Source organism: Chinchilla lanigera, unplaced genomic scaffold, assembly GCF_000276665.1.
Source record: "Chinchilla lanigera isolate Chin_1 unplaced genomic scaffold, ChiLan1.0 scaffold00071, whole genome shotgun sequence".
NCBI lineage: Eukaryota > Metazoa > Chordata > Mammalia > Rodentia > Chinchillidae > Chinchilla > Chinchilla lanigera.
This window is the reverse complement of record NW_004955472.1, coordinates 7,588,988-7,604,108: the sequence shown is the minus strand read 5'-3', so window position 1 is coordinate 7,604,108 and position 15,121 is coordinate 7,588,988. Positions and strand designations below refer to the sequence as shown.

General features: G+C 37.6%; 1 protein-coding gene across 3 annotated transcripts; it reads right to left on the bottom strand.

Annotated features, from left to right (window-relative positions):
- Positions 1 to 615: 615 nt before the first annotated feature.
- Positions 616 to 14,665, bottom strand: LOC102024450 (equatorin-like). 3 transcript variants are annotated; one of them, XM_005401147.2, is made up of 9 exons: positions 14,505 to 14,665; positions 14,157 to 14,312; positions 13,603 to 13,669; positions 11,889 to 11,975; positions 7,727 to 7,804; positions 6,235 to 6,279; positions 5,065 to 5,124; positions 2,434 to 2,590; positions 617 to 1,006 (listed from the first exon to the last, which is right to left on the bottom strand). In XM_005401147.2, the coding sequence occupies exons 2-9, from the start codon at positions 14,310 to 14,312 to the stop codon at positions 847 to 849; spliced, it is 810 nt and encodes a 269-aa protein (XP_005401204.1). In that variant the 5' UTR covers positions 14,505 to 14,665; the 3' UTR covers positions 617 to 846. The 3 variants fall into 3 exon arrangements, with proteins under 3 accessions (XP_013378387.1, XP_005401204.1, XP_013378386.1); XM_013522932.1 differs by lacking the exon at positions 5,065 to 5,124 and having other exon boundaries at positions 619 to 1,006; XM_013522933.1 differs by lacking the exons at positions 13,603 to 13,669; positions 14,505 to 14,665 and having other exon boundaries at positions 616 to 1,006; positions 14,157 to 14,308.
- Positions 14,666 to 15,121: the final 456 nt, after the last annotated feature.

Genomic DNA, 15,121 nt, shown 5'->3' with positions numbered 1-15,121 from the left:
TACCCTTCTCTCTGAGAAGCTACTTCCTGGGATCCTCTCTTCCTTTCTTTTCTTCAGGATCACCATGGAATCCCAAGCTATTATGGATGTATTAGAAATGGGAAAACAATTTTATTTTCTTACTTTTTTTCCTGTGAGAGCCACCCTGTGACTTTGAAACAATTTAACGATTTGAATCTTGAGACTAGAATTCACAAACAATTTAATGATTCTCATTCTTCTTCCACTAGTTTAGTTCTCTCTCTTCATACCACAAGTGTTTGGCCAATAAAACTCAAGCCAGGTGCACTCTTTTTGCATTGATGGTAATGTTGTGGTAAGGCATAGGCAATATTAAGAAAAGAAAAGAAAAGAAAAGAAAAGAAAAGAAAAGAAAAGAAAAGAAAAGAAAAGAAAAATACCCCTGGAAATTAAACATGTATGTGTTCTCTCTTTAACAATAAACCAGCTTAAAGTGACTACTTTTCAGAAGTCACTGTTGAGTTGGTTTTTACTTGATGCTTTCTGTACCTTATTTCTTTGTATATTTTATGTATATATATAAATACATATTATATGTAACATAATATGTATTTATATATATAATAGTATATATAGTATATTTTAAGTTTTATAAAAAAGACAACTTTTATTTAAATGTGTCCTCCTTTGAAGACACCAGAACATTTAAATGTAAGCAATTTCAAAATTATGGAATTAATATATGACAAAAATTAAAGTTATCTGTTCATCAGTATTGATTTCATCATTTGGCTTCTTACTGGTGAGTAAATCTGACTAATCTGACACCTGTGTCTTCTGAGCTTGGGGAAGTTAAATCTGTTATATTTTAAGATTTCAACTTTCTCAAGTTGATTTTCTTGGATCTGAAGAGCTGGTGTCCTCAAATGTGCTGCTCTGTGTACTTTTAGAAAATGAGGTGTCTGATACATCTTTGGAAGGGTGGAAATAAGAACGTTTGGCCAGCTCTGGGTTGATGAAGTATTGCCTCTTTCTTCTTTTGCAACTGAAAAAGAAAAAAGCATGTTTTAACACTGTTTCAGCCTTGTATTTTATTATTCAACTTAGAAAAGTACTTATAAAAATGAAAATATGAATGTATCCTTTCTGGTATATTGGTTATTTCACTACAAACATGTAGTTTTTCTTTAATTGTAATTTAATAACACCAAGTACACTGTGAATGAAGCATGTCTCAAATCTTGAGAATAGAATTCGCAGACAAGTGTACTAAAACAGTGCAAGTTTAATATCATGTAAAATAAACTAGGATAGCAGAAATAAATACCTAGGATCAGAGACTTGACTGACCATAGAAATACATCATTCATCAAACGCTACAATGAAAAATGCAATTAATTATAATTATGACTATTAAATAATTTTGTTAAGATTTTTGAAACTAATACCTTGTACAGTGTAGAAATTTAAAATCAACAGTCCTGTTACTTGGGTTTGAGTTAAATATAATAATTTTATATTAAAAAAAGAACAAAGCAAAAGGGCCAAGTATGGTAGCACAGTCCTATAATCCCAGAGCACTAGGGCAGGAGCATCCCAACGTCGCCCAGGCTGGGCAATTTAGAAATTTAGTGAGACTCCATTTCAAAATAAAAAATAAGAAAGGGATGTGGACATACCTCTGGAAGAAGGCCCTGAGTTCAACACAGAGTGCCAGAGAGAGAGAGATTTCTGAAGATCTCAGGCAAGACTTGCCTGAGTGAGGAGTGTGAGACCCTAGGCGGTGTGCTGGAGAATGTCCACAAGCATTATCTAGACCATCTATAGACCAAGTGACTATTTCTATCTGTAGGTGACTAAAACTATTGGGAGAATGCTAAAGGTTGTGGAGCGGTTAAACCATGACTGAACCTGAGGTCAGCAGAGCCTAGAGCAAAGCCAGTCCCAAGGACATGGAATGCCAGAGGCAGACTGTGTAAACAAGTTGACCTCTAGCTCAGTTGTATATCAACAGGTGTTTGGCCTTGGTGTAACTACAGTACAGATAGCTTTGAGGATGTTTTGCTTTCAGTGTTCTCAGCAAATGTTGAAACTTTGCACTCTGGATCTTGTCATGTGCTTTTTCTTTCATTCCTTTTTTTAAATTTTGTATAAATAAAGACACTGGGACTGAGATGTTATCACTGCCTCTCAATCAGAGAGGTCATGTGCCACCTGGTCCCAGCTTTCCTTTTCGTATGTGTCTATAATTTTTTCTTAATTTCCCATTAATCCCTCTCAAGACCTTGCTCCCCACACAGGGAAGATACTCCATGAGAAATGGCCCCATGCTCCTGCTATATAAGGGAACTGGAGTCATAGTGAATACTTGCAGATATATTATTCAGGAGTCCCATATTTCAACTAAGATAGAAGGGAGGAGAGCTGGACATCACGCATGAGTTACAATACTGCAAAGCTTGACTGACTTACTTCAGGTTCCCCAATTTGAAAAGTACAGCAATGCAGAAAGCCAAAAGAATGATAACAATGATGAGGGTTATCAGCGTGAGGCCCAGAATTAATGTGAGCTTGAAATCCTCTAGGCCTGGTAGGTGGTCTTCTGCACTTGTATCGTTCTCATCAGAGCCTGAGAGGAAAGAGAGAAGAGACCATGGAAGGAGTGTGTCCCTCGTGCACCCTGGGTGAGTAGGGATTGCAGAGCTACTCTGCAGAGCATCGCAGGATTCACTGCTCACTGTCCCACACCCAACGTGAGGTGGAGGAGGAGGCCACCACCAGGGCAGGGGTTCTTTCCTTTTCAACCTTCCTGCCAACTCTGGAGTAGCTGTCCAGGGCTGCATGTTACAGGACTGCAGAGGTTTATGCATTTTTCCCTAAAACATATTCAGGAAGTGGCAAAATCTGATTTCAGTCAGATGTCTAACTATGGACAGCCTGACAACTTGGGAAGAACCTGTCTCAAAAGAAAAAAAGTAGCAGACTTTCTCCCTGTATTAACTATGAACCATTTTTAAGAACCTATCATTTTTGAAGAGATTACAGTTAAAGTGGTTGACTTCTACATAAAGAACTAGACTTGTGGAAGAGAAAGGTGTATATTCTGTTGTGATGGCCTGATTTTCTCTTACACTGAAGGGTAGGTATACTGAGGCTTTTCCCAAGAGGCTAAAGAGCTGTTTGACATTTTATTACTGGGTAGCTTAAAACTAGTGTGCCTGACATTACCAAATCAATCAATCAATCAATCAATCATACCATCATGTCTGGATCAAGAGACATCAGGAAATCTATGGATGAAAATGCATCTTTACTGCCAGATTTTACATGTCCATGAATATATATATGACTTAAACTTTTAATTAGACTTTAGATGACCATGTCATCATTTTCCCCATTTCTCACAGACCTCCCACCCCTATTCCATGTGCTTTTACTATTTCCAGGCAGTCCTTGGGTAATAAGCAATACAAATTCCCGTATCTACGTTTTCTGATTTGTAAAAACTATAATTGTCAAAGCGTGATTTTAGACCAAGCAGGATGAAATGTATACAGTTGCCGATGCCTTTTGTGGGCTTTGAGATGAAATTCTTTGGGAATAAACAAATCACATTAAAATGGACTGTTCACTTAAATTGGTTTCTGCCTCCCAGGAGTCTTCATAAAGAGGTGTTTTCATTGTACATTTATGAAGATCATGGTCAGAATCAGAAAATAATTCAGAATTTCTAATCATTGAAAGATACAGAAAAGATAATTTCAGACTTCGTAGGCTCTTGTCCTAAGCCTCAATTTCTTTATCTGTAATATGGAGGAAATAGTCACTTTGTGGAGTTGCTCTGAGGATGGACCTAAATGTAGCTAAAGCACCAAAATACCCAACATACAGTATTGCCTCAATAAATGACAGAAAATTAAGCCAAATTTATTCACTTACAATTTAAAGAGGAGAAGTCACAAAATATTTCTGAAATGATTCAGCATTAGTCATTCCTGTATACAACTTTTCTAAACAAAAAAAGACTTTCATTTTCTTGATGCACCACATGGCAAATGGCGACCTTTGTCAAATAATTTAGGGCAGAACTAAGATGATAGGTCTTAAATATATCACCAGATATCTATTTTTTTGAGTCATTTATTTGTAGTTTGGAGGGATATTAACATATTGTCTTTTCATGAAAGTTTACATTCAGAGAAAGAGTTCTTTTGTTAATGTAATTATCCATTAATTAAAACTGTATTCAGTAGCAGACACACACATTCCTTACTGGTGAGAATGTAAAATAATATATCCCCTTCAAAACCAGTTTGGTAGTTTCTTCCAAATTTAGTCATACTGCAGTCTTACCACATAGTCCAGTAATTTTGCTCCCAAATATTTACCCACATGTAGAAAACTTATGTCCACAAAAAAGCTTGACACAAATATTTATATCAGCTTTATTCACAATTATCCAAAATTGGTTCCAACGATATGACATTCTAAAAAAGGCAAAACTATAGAGAAATTAGTATAATCAGTGGTGGCCAGGCATTCAAGGGAGAAAGGAATGAGGGATGAGGACAGAAAAAGGGACATCAGGGCCTTGAAACTTTGTATGAGACTATATGATGGTGGGTGATTGACATTTTATATTCTTCCAAACCAAAAGTGCTGTATAGTACAAAGAGTGAAGCCTAGTATGAGTTACGGCCTTCAGTCGACAATAACGCATCAATGCTGCTTCGTATATTTTAACACGTGGCACCAGTGAAAGTGCTAACAGGAGGCTGAAGAGGGCGGGATGTGGGAACTCTCAGGACTTTCTACTAAATTTTTCTTTAAACCAAAACTCCACTAAAAGTAAGCCTAGCTGTGTCCATGTCACTGTATTTGGAGTATCAGCTTGAGGAACAGAAGCTGAAACAGGAAGATGGTAACAGTCACCCGCAAAATGGAAACTGGAGGAAGATGCTCAGGAACTGTGACTCTCCTAAAAGAGCAAATGTCCCCTCTGACATAATACCTACATACGCCAGCCTGCACTAGGGAGAATAGTACCACCTTGCAGCCGCTATATGGATTATGTATCTATTAATTGAGGTACTTTGTTCTTACTTGGAATTGGTTGAAATAATTGATCTTTATCACCTGTGCCCACAGTCGTTCCACTTACAGCTGTTAAAACAATAAATTGGTGTTTTAGAAAAGAATCACCTGGCAAAAGTATTGTATGTGCATAAATGTGTGTATAACATGTGCAGTTTGTTCTCATTGTTCATGGTAATTATCATGGTCAAAATGGTAAAGATCAGGTATAACTCATTCCTGAACCAAGCTTATCTAGCACATGGGCTTTCTCCATGTGGCGCAGTATAGCTGTCTTGCATTCAGGAAGATTATCCAAAATTTGAACATGCCACTTGGGGGCCAGCTCAAAGTATGACTGATTGTATATGTCTGGCAATTAAAACTTTTTGAAGCTCTGCCAGCATTCACAAATGACCTCGTGGTTGTCACAATCATTAATTTTGGGGTGACAAAGAGATTTTAGAGAGGTGATACAGAATACAAATAAAAAATATGCAATGAGGATTGACTAAATACGACATATATACATATATAATGCATATATATAACACATATATTATATTTATATACACGTACATCTATAAATGCTAGTATGCTCATACATGCATGTATAGATTGACATGTGCATATTGAACATGCATACTTATGTATTAACAACATACACATTACTTTTATGCATGTCTATATTTGATATTTTGCATGTATACATGTATGTGTACTTATGGGTACACACACTGTTACAAACACAAAGAACTTGTATATTGGACATGAACCACTGGATCTGGAGGAATAGAAGCCATGAAACAGGAAGATGGTAATAGTCATCTGCAGAATGAAAACTGGAGGAAGATGCTCAGGAACTGTGACTCTCCCAAAATAGTAAATGTCCCCTCTGATATAATACCTACATACACTAGCCTGTACTAGGGCTATTTTAAATTTTATTTAAAGATTTTAACCCAGGGACAACTAGATTTTTATATTTGTAAGAGTAAAACTTCTTATGAAGAAGAATAAGAAACTGCAGGAGTATACCACTTTCTAGGCTTTTATTGAATTTGCTATTACGTGTGACAGTCAAATCTTGACTTTGATTCTTGGTATTAGAAATATGCTATTTAGACTGAGCTTGACTTTCTCACATAAGATTCTAGAAAACCAAAACATTTTCCCAGCCATCTAATTGAATGAATTTACCTTCAACTAATTTTGTCCAAAGTGCAGGCACTGTTGGGGTTGTTTCTGTTTAAAAAAAACAAACAGGATAAAAAATAAGGTAATTTGGCTTTAGTAACATTCGTCAGTGCATTTATTTAGCAGTCATACCTTGAGGTCCTATCAGTAGCTGTGATTAAAGTTATAGAAGTATACAAGGCACAGGCCTTATATTGAAGGAACTCATGCCTAACTCTGGAGGTAGAGAATATTTGTTGGCTATGTTGCAGCTTTAATAGAAATGAACAGCTGCTATGCACAAGCCTAATTCAACATTTTGAAAGGCAGGTGATGTTCCAATTTAGGATTAGATGACTAGGAATCAATTACCAGGCAAGGAGAAGCTACTCTTGTGGGCAGGTTCAGCAAGCTCTGGGAGCTTCAAGTAGTCTAGAGGAAGGATTTGGAGGAGGAATGTGACCAGTGATAAGACTGGAAACTTTTACACAGGCCAGATCATTTCAGACCTAAATGTTTGGTTGAGAAGTTAGAACATGACCCTAAATTTAGTAGTAATTACTAGAGATACTTTAGAAGGGAAATGCCATGATATTCAGATTTCCATTTTTAACCATATCAAAAAATTAGAGAAATTATATATAGTGGGTTTTTTTTTTGTTGTTTTTTTTGTTTTTTGTTTTTTGGTCTTTCTGAGACAGGGTCTCACTATGCAGTTCAGGCTGTCCTTGGGCTCACTTTGTGGCCCAGGCCAGTCTCAAACTTGCAACAAACTCCTGCCTCAGCCTCCCAGGTGCTGGGATTACAGGCGTGCACCACCACGCCTGGCAAATTTTATATTCTTAAAAGTACTGTTGAATGTGCACTATAATTCAGAGTTACCTGTTAGAAACATATTTGATTTTTAGGAACTAGAGAAAATAGTATTTCATATAATGACAGGTAAGAATGCACTGTCTTCAATTTGATCACTCCCTCATCCTGGGTTGCTAGGGCTTCACAAATATAAGGAATAATATCTTTGTAGAAAAGTAAAATATGATTTTGATTTTCCAGCCTCAAATCCCAACTCTCTTCCCTCAAATAATGTTAGGAAATACTAATCCTAACCCTAAAAAGAGATGTTTATTTATCAAGTAGGCAGAAATTTTTACATTATATGAATAAATTATGTTTATAATAATTGAATACATTTATATTTGTTTAATGTAAACTCACATATTCCCATAAATATAAATAAGCATATTTGCTTTATATTTAAAAATATTTGTTTCCTTATTAATATATTTATATAGATATAAATAAAAGACATTTTATTAAAATAAACTTAAAATTTCTAAAAGGCGGAGTTTCTATGCCTTGTCATCTCACTGAAGATGTTTTAGCGACCTTAGAATGAGCAGCATAAATGGTTTAGCATGCTATTCCTTTATGTAACATTAAGAGAAGGGACTCAGATTTTCAAGTCATAAAATGATGTGGTCCAGTTATGAATACAGTGAAGTAATTTTAATACTTTGCTTAGTTTTTTGAGGGGATGCAATAGGTTCGTGTTCTTCCGTGGTGGGAATTTCAGTTGTAGTGTTGATTTTATCTAGAAAAAGAAATAAAGGATTATCAACATGTCAATATCAACTAAACATCTGCGAGTAGGAATATTTTAGGGTAAAAATGACAGAAAAACAAGGAGAAGCAATGCAAGAAAGACACTGGCACCCATATTCTGAAAATAACATAAAGAAGGAGAAAGAAAAAACGAGGCACTGAAGAATAAAGTTTTTGTGATAATGCTGAGGTGAGAAGGAAGTGCCCGTGATTTGTGGAACAGAAGAAAAATGGAGAACAGGGATGACAATCTTCTGCTAGAGGAGAGAGAGAAAGAGTAGTTGGCTGAGATAACTGGCTTTAAAAGGTTCTCTGCACGGGCCTTAAAATGTGACTCACGGCCTTGAGATATCAATCCTAGTCACTCTGATGTGCTCAGTGTGACAAGATCAAGGGAGGCAGTGCGAGGTCCTTGTCAGTCGTAAATGGGTTATGGATGAAAAGACTTTGGACAACACATTAGGTATCTGCAGGCCTAAATTAACATTATGGTTTAGATATAAAACATACCCAAAATCTCACTTTAGGGGGTAGGGTCTGGCCTGCATGGGCAGGTCACTGGGGTCATGACTTGGATATATGATTCTGGGCAGAGTTCAGAAGACTAGGATGCTGATAGGAATGCAGACAGTAAAGGCCAGGCTCAGGTGATTTCAGTTGGGAAGAAGGACTACACTGGCAGTTGGACTAGCAGCCATGTGTGTTATTCTCTGGCAGAAAATGTGTCTACATTTTGTCTGTAACCTAAGAGGTTGATCTGGTGGATGAAATTTCATTTTTTTTGTGTTTGTTTTTGTTTTTTTTCTGGTACCAGGAATCAAACTCATGACCTCGCACTTGCAGGGCAGGTGCTGTGCCGCTGAGCTAAATCCCCAGCACCTGGTGGATGAAATTTCATAGCAGTCCAACATTTAGGTCATGGCACATGTACTGCTGGTTGCTTTTACTCAGGTTGTTAGTGAGAAATAGAAGCAAAAATTAGAATCAAAAGATATAAAAAGTTTGCAGTTTTTTTCAGCCAACACCTGCAGAGTTGGAACAGAAGAAACCATGGGTGCTTAGAGAGTAATATTAAAAAGAGAACAAGAATTTTGCACCAGGACAATAGGAATGATGACTTGAAGACATCTTAGGAAACAGCCAAATCCCATATATCCTATGGTGATGAATATACAAAGATAGGCTCCTTTGAAAGATTTTGCTTTGAGAAGAGAACCCCAAGGCACCATTCTTATTCAAGGCTGACAAGGGAAGTTTCCCGCTGAGTTCAACCATCCAGGAATTCAGAGGCCATTTCAGTAATGATCCAAGGGACCTGTGGTACTGGGTAAGCCAGTGGCAGACACTGGCATCATCCACATTGTGCTGATTTTTCAGGCATGAAGAATACACTCAGATTTCAGAAGAAGGCCCATGAAGCCAGACAGCATGCCCCTGAGAGGACACTGCATGAAATTGTGATAGTAAAACCAAAGTGCTGTAGAGACCCAAGGAGCTTGGAGATGCCAGGTATTGGAAAATGTTGTGAGGAAAACTGCAGGCAGCAAGCAAATCCAGCTCAAGAGAGAGGCAAATAGCAAGGCCATGGGAGGGGCTGCCTGAGGCCTTTGGAGCTGATATTTTGCCACAACCTGCCCCAGGTGCTGGACACACAGCTATAGGATTTAACACTTGTCCCCCCAGGGTTTGGTCTTGCTTTGGTCCAATTTCTATTTCTTTATTCCTCACTTTTGGAGTAGCAATGTTTACCTTGTGTCATTATATGTCAGAAGTACATGTTTTGATTTTTATAGAGGATCACAGCTAAGAATTTGTCTTGAGTCTCACAGGAGACTTTGGATTTGGACTTTTCAACTGTTAAGACTTTGGTGATTCATGCCATGGGGACAATATTATAATTTAGATTTAAAATGTCCCCTCAAAATCTCATTTTTGGAAGTGGGGCATTGTTGCAGGGGCTGGGGTCACTGGGAGCATGATGTGAAAGGGTATATCCTTATCCCTGGCTCCTCTCTTCTCTCTGTTTTCTGGCCAGCATGTGGTGAACAGTTTACTTCTGTCATGCTATTCTAGTATGCCATTCCTACCTTGGAGCTAGCCAACTATGGACTAAATTCCCTTGTGGTGGATTGACAACTGGTGGTCAACTTGTAACACCCAGCTGAACTGAACTAGTGTAGTGCTGGGTCCTCAGGCCAACCTGAGGATTGTTGCCAACAATATAAAAATAAGAACTGGAGAGGAAGAAGTTAGGGCTGTTGGTTCTCCTGGGGGCTGTTGGTTTCCTAAAGGAGATTGTCATGCTGGCTTTCCTGATATGAACTAGGCTGTTCTCATCATTGGAGGAGACTAGGACCTTACTGCTGCTGAGAATGGCTATGGTTCACTTTGGGGAGCTCTGCTCCTTACTTTGAGCAGTGCCTTCCCAGTGCAGATCCTTGAACCAGACTTGCATGAAACATTGTTGTGGGCTCTAGGCCTCCAGTTGGACTTGAGGGGGCATTGTCACAGGTCTTCAGCTGGACACATGCAGGACATTGCTGTGTGATGTAGGCCCTCAGCTGGACTCTTTTGGTCTTTAGTGTGTGGACATATTTCCTGCATTCTTTTGTAGATGATGTTTTGGGTGACTATTATAAAATAATTCTATAAAATTTATGTGTCTTGTATTAAATTGTTTTCCTTATAAACCCTGACTACAACAGCCCTGAAACTGAGATACAATAAATCTCTCTTCCTTTAAATTTCGGGTGTCAAGTGTTTTGTTCTAGTGATGACAAAGTGACTAATACACTTAGGGTATAACTCAGTCTAGAGTGTGGCCCTCTGCAGGTGTGTCACTGAGAGAGGGTTTGGGAACAACTGTGGCTCAAGGGCCACTTTTCTCCATGTAGCTGGACGTAGTAGTTAACTTTGCTGAATACCACATCCAGTATAAGTTCCATATGTATACAGACCACCTCAGGAAAGAGGAGCATTACAGAGAGACAGAAATGCATTCAGACACAGCTCACAAACTTGTCACAAGAAAGGATGGAGAAGGGCTCCAATGATGGAGCTGGCATTGCTTCAGGTAGGACCCAAATCAGTTAAGCTCTTAAACTTTGCTATGCACCCATTACGCTCCACTTCAGAGAAAAGCAACTGGTTGCTTCAGTGTACACCTTCTTCTTGGAACTTTAATAACTATACTCAAGCAAGCCATATTTAGTCAAAATTAGCCTAGGCCTCTCTATGTCCTCCAGGGCCTTGTCCTCTAGGCTGTCCCCACCATGCATGCACATGTTGTTGGAACCTCTGTTAAGAGGGCAGGAATTTCTCATTCCAGGCTGTTTCTTGACAGCCCCTGGGGCCTGAATTGTGGGAACAGAAGTTAGGATTTTTGGAGTCAAATCTGCGGGTCCTATGGTTCTCAGTATCCCATATCCTCAGGGAGTTTTAGGGTCCCAGTCTGCTTTGGAGCTCTGACTTTCTCTGTCTTGTCTCAGGTAATTCAAGATGCTATTTGCTATACACAGCAAGATTTCCATTATCTAATTAATATCTTCCCTGGAGATAGCATGGTCTCATGTTTGGAATTATTCAAAACATTCCACTATGATCAAGTAGCTTTATTAATAATTAGGCATTTAGTGAGTCTGTTTTGTCTGCCACAGCCAGAAAGAGATATTCTCTTTCCCATTTCTGCTTGTTGAAGGGTTTTTTAATAAAGGAGTAAAATTGTGGGTTTAAGAAAGATGCATAATATCTCAGATTTCTAAATTTAGCTATTTAATTTTTCTTTCCAGGCAAACCAGAATACTAGGTTCACAAAGACAAAAGCCTTCCTACCTTCTGAATTATCAGTGGAATGGACTTCAGCCTCCAAAGTATGATATAGGGGAAGAGTGAGAAAAACCTACGGGATGACTAGGAATTCATCCGGGGGCCAGAATCAGAGTCTACCTAATGGGGAAACTCCTAGGCTTTTAGTTCTGGAGCCAAGACTCCTTTCCTCCACAACACTCCCTAGTGCTGATATCCAATCCTTCCTTAAGGGGTTCACAAGTACAGTGGTGCCATTCAGTACTCACAGTTCTTCAGGGCAAAAGTCAGATCTGTTGTTGCTTTCACAGTTATTTCAGAATCATTACTGTTTGGATTTTGTGTGACGAACTCATCTGAAAAACACAAAAGCAAGACTCTTCAGCAAATATCTAAATGACTTCTTGTACATTATCATTTTTCCCATGAGATTTTTTTACTTAAAACATGCACACTGAGTAGTTTTTTATCTTCAGTTAAATGGGACAACAGTGATACTAAAAAATCATGAGGATAAAAGTCATTGTGCTAAGTGAATTGGAGCAACAATTATTGATGAAATTCAAGGAAAACATGTAAGTCCATAATGGGTCCCAAAGTAGATTTGTGGATATGCAACATTATCACTGTCTGTATTGATAAAACCCCAAAATAAGCAGCCTTCATTTGAAACTTTTGTTGTGCCATAGCGCCCTTCACGTTAAAAACTATACAGCTCAATAATAATAAAGATGGACATAGACGTACACATATAGAATCCTCCTTTTAGGAACCATCTGTGGGGCTTGTTGTAATCAAAAAAACTAAAGAACATGTTTACCCAGCCAAGAGGTCAAAGTAAACTGGGTGAAGGTGGCAGACCAAGCACACACACATACCTATCTGTTCTTTGCGATATCTCATGGAATGACAGAAGATTTTACACAGACATGGATGTATGTGTATGTGATTATCTACATGTGCACTAATTTCTCCCAGACCACACACATGAAAAAGACTGTATCCTTAAGTTACCAGGTTAGTAGAATTCTTGCAGCAGATTTTTGAAAAAATAAGAAGAAACCACAGTAAAACAATCATGCTGGGAGTTATGAAAATATAAAAATTAAAATACTATGGTTTCGTTAGGAATGGACTGATTGGGAAAGAACAATAAAATTATTAATAATTATTCTGATATAGTATGAAAATTTAGATTATATTAAATGTGTCACATAAGTATAGAACATGTTTTAGACAGTGGCTATTGTCTTTGAAAAATATACTGTTTTACCCTTTTTATATGCCATATACAAAATAATTAAAGATACAAAAATTTAAAACTTAATAGGAAATTATTACAAATAATTAAAAGAATAATTTAATATATTGGATTGGAAAAGTCATGTTTAAGCAAGATAATGTAGAAATAGTAAAGGAATTCATCAACAGAATTAGCTTTATACAGTGGGAAATTTCCCTGTAATTAAGGATACTAAAACAGATGTAAAGGCAAGCAATATCTAAAAGAAAATTCTTTTTTTTTAGTACTGGGAATCGAACTTACAACATCGCACTTGCCAGGCAGATGCAGTGCCACTGAGCTATATTCCTGGCCCTAAGAGAAAACTCTTAATACTTATATCATTATGAGTTATAAACTAAATTTGAATGGACCTTCCAAATATATGGAAGTTGCACTGTTAAAGGTTGAATTGTATCCTTCACCCAGGGAAGCCTATATGGAAGTCCTAACACCTGGTACCTCAGACACGACCCGATTTGGAAATAGGTTGGTTGAAGATGTAATTAAGATGAACTTATGCTGGAGTAGGTGGGCTCTTAATCAGATGTGACTGATGTCCTTACAGGGAGACACGCAGACAGAGACACACAGGGAGAAACCACGCAAAGAGAGCGAGGCAGAGGCCAAGGCAATGCCGCCGCCACGCAAGGAGCACCTGGGGCTGCCAGACGCCGGGAGAGGCAAGGAAGTGTCCTCACCTCGCGCTGTGGGGAGAGGCTTTATTTGATCAGTTAGAACAGACGTTGGACTTCCAGGCCTGGAGAACTGTGGAGAATAGATTTCCGTTATTTTGAGCCTCTTAGTACTCATTGTGTACCTGATTTTAGTAGCGCTAAGAGACCGAAACTCTTTTTTTTTTTTTTTTTGGATAGGGAATCAAACTCAGGGCCTCGCACTTGCCAGGCAGGTGCTGCGCCACTGAGTCCCCGGCCAAGTACATCATTATTTAGTTCATTATCATTATGTCAACTTTTACTAAAGTGAATAATCACCACAATAACATGATGAACTAATGTAGTAGGAAATAATTACCAAAAGAACCCTGTTAAACTTTAGAATATCTTACGAAAAAAATTGTAAAATACGAGGATTTCACTTCACACACTGAAAAGCCTATACGGTAAGTTATAATTAATGAAGTAAGCCATAAAATCAGTATGGTCATTTCAAAAGGAGAGGTAAGATGAATCATCCAGTATAATCATGTTTTGTGTGTGCGTTTTATATATTTCTCCTAAGTGTAAGGACTTACATTGTCTTGTATCTTTATACTGATGGCTAGTTTTATCATTATCCGTAGGCGCCTGTCCTTCTTGCTCTGGAGGATCAGCCTCTGTATTCCTTTTCGCTCCATGTGCATTAAAATCATTGGCCAGATTTTCCTCTTCTTTATCATGCTCCATCGCATCTAAAGACACCATAACATGTAACTGTAGTAAAGCATCACAAATAATTTGTGATAGAAAATTACAATATAAATCATACCGCATCCCCAACAATGAATTTTTATCCTCAGAAAATTGCCACATACCAGTTTTTCCTTGATTAAGTGTCATTCTTCTTATCTGTTATTTCTGTGAAATTTTAAATGTTTACTCACCTTTCATGTTGGGTTTCAAGTTACTAACCCCTGAGAAGAAAAACCCAGATAAAAAAATGAACAATATAAAATTCATTGGGAAAATGATGCAATTTGTGCAGTATTTCACTGTCTCCTAAGAGCTCCCTCCCTGGGGCCTTCAGCTCCTAAGCCTAGGACACTATGACATCAGTGCCCATAAGAATCAGAATTCTGGGAGGGACTCTCAGTTCTTTGTGATTCCATCATAAAACTACCTTATTTTTGATGCTGTGATAGTTTTTAGTATTTCAAAGTCTTTTATGATTATTTGAAAGTCAAGAAATATATTTTCATAAAAGAATGTTGTTAGTTCCTAAAGACTCATTAATATAGTATTTTGAAAACAAACCTTTTAGCTTTTAAAAATTATACTATTATATCTTTTTGATAGCTTCAATCATAATATCTTTGAAACTAATCAGAAAAAGCAAGATTCAGACCAAATACCCTGTGAATTCTGGTTCATAGATCACTGAATTATACTTTATCTAAAATTTTAAAGTCCATCTTGTAGGCTTTTAAGGTCTATCTTCTTCAGGAAACATAAAGTATTTGTTTTGGTTAATACATTTTTATCAACAAAACCTATGTTTTGC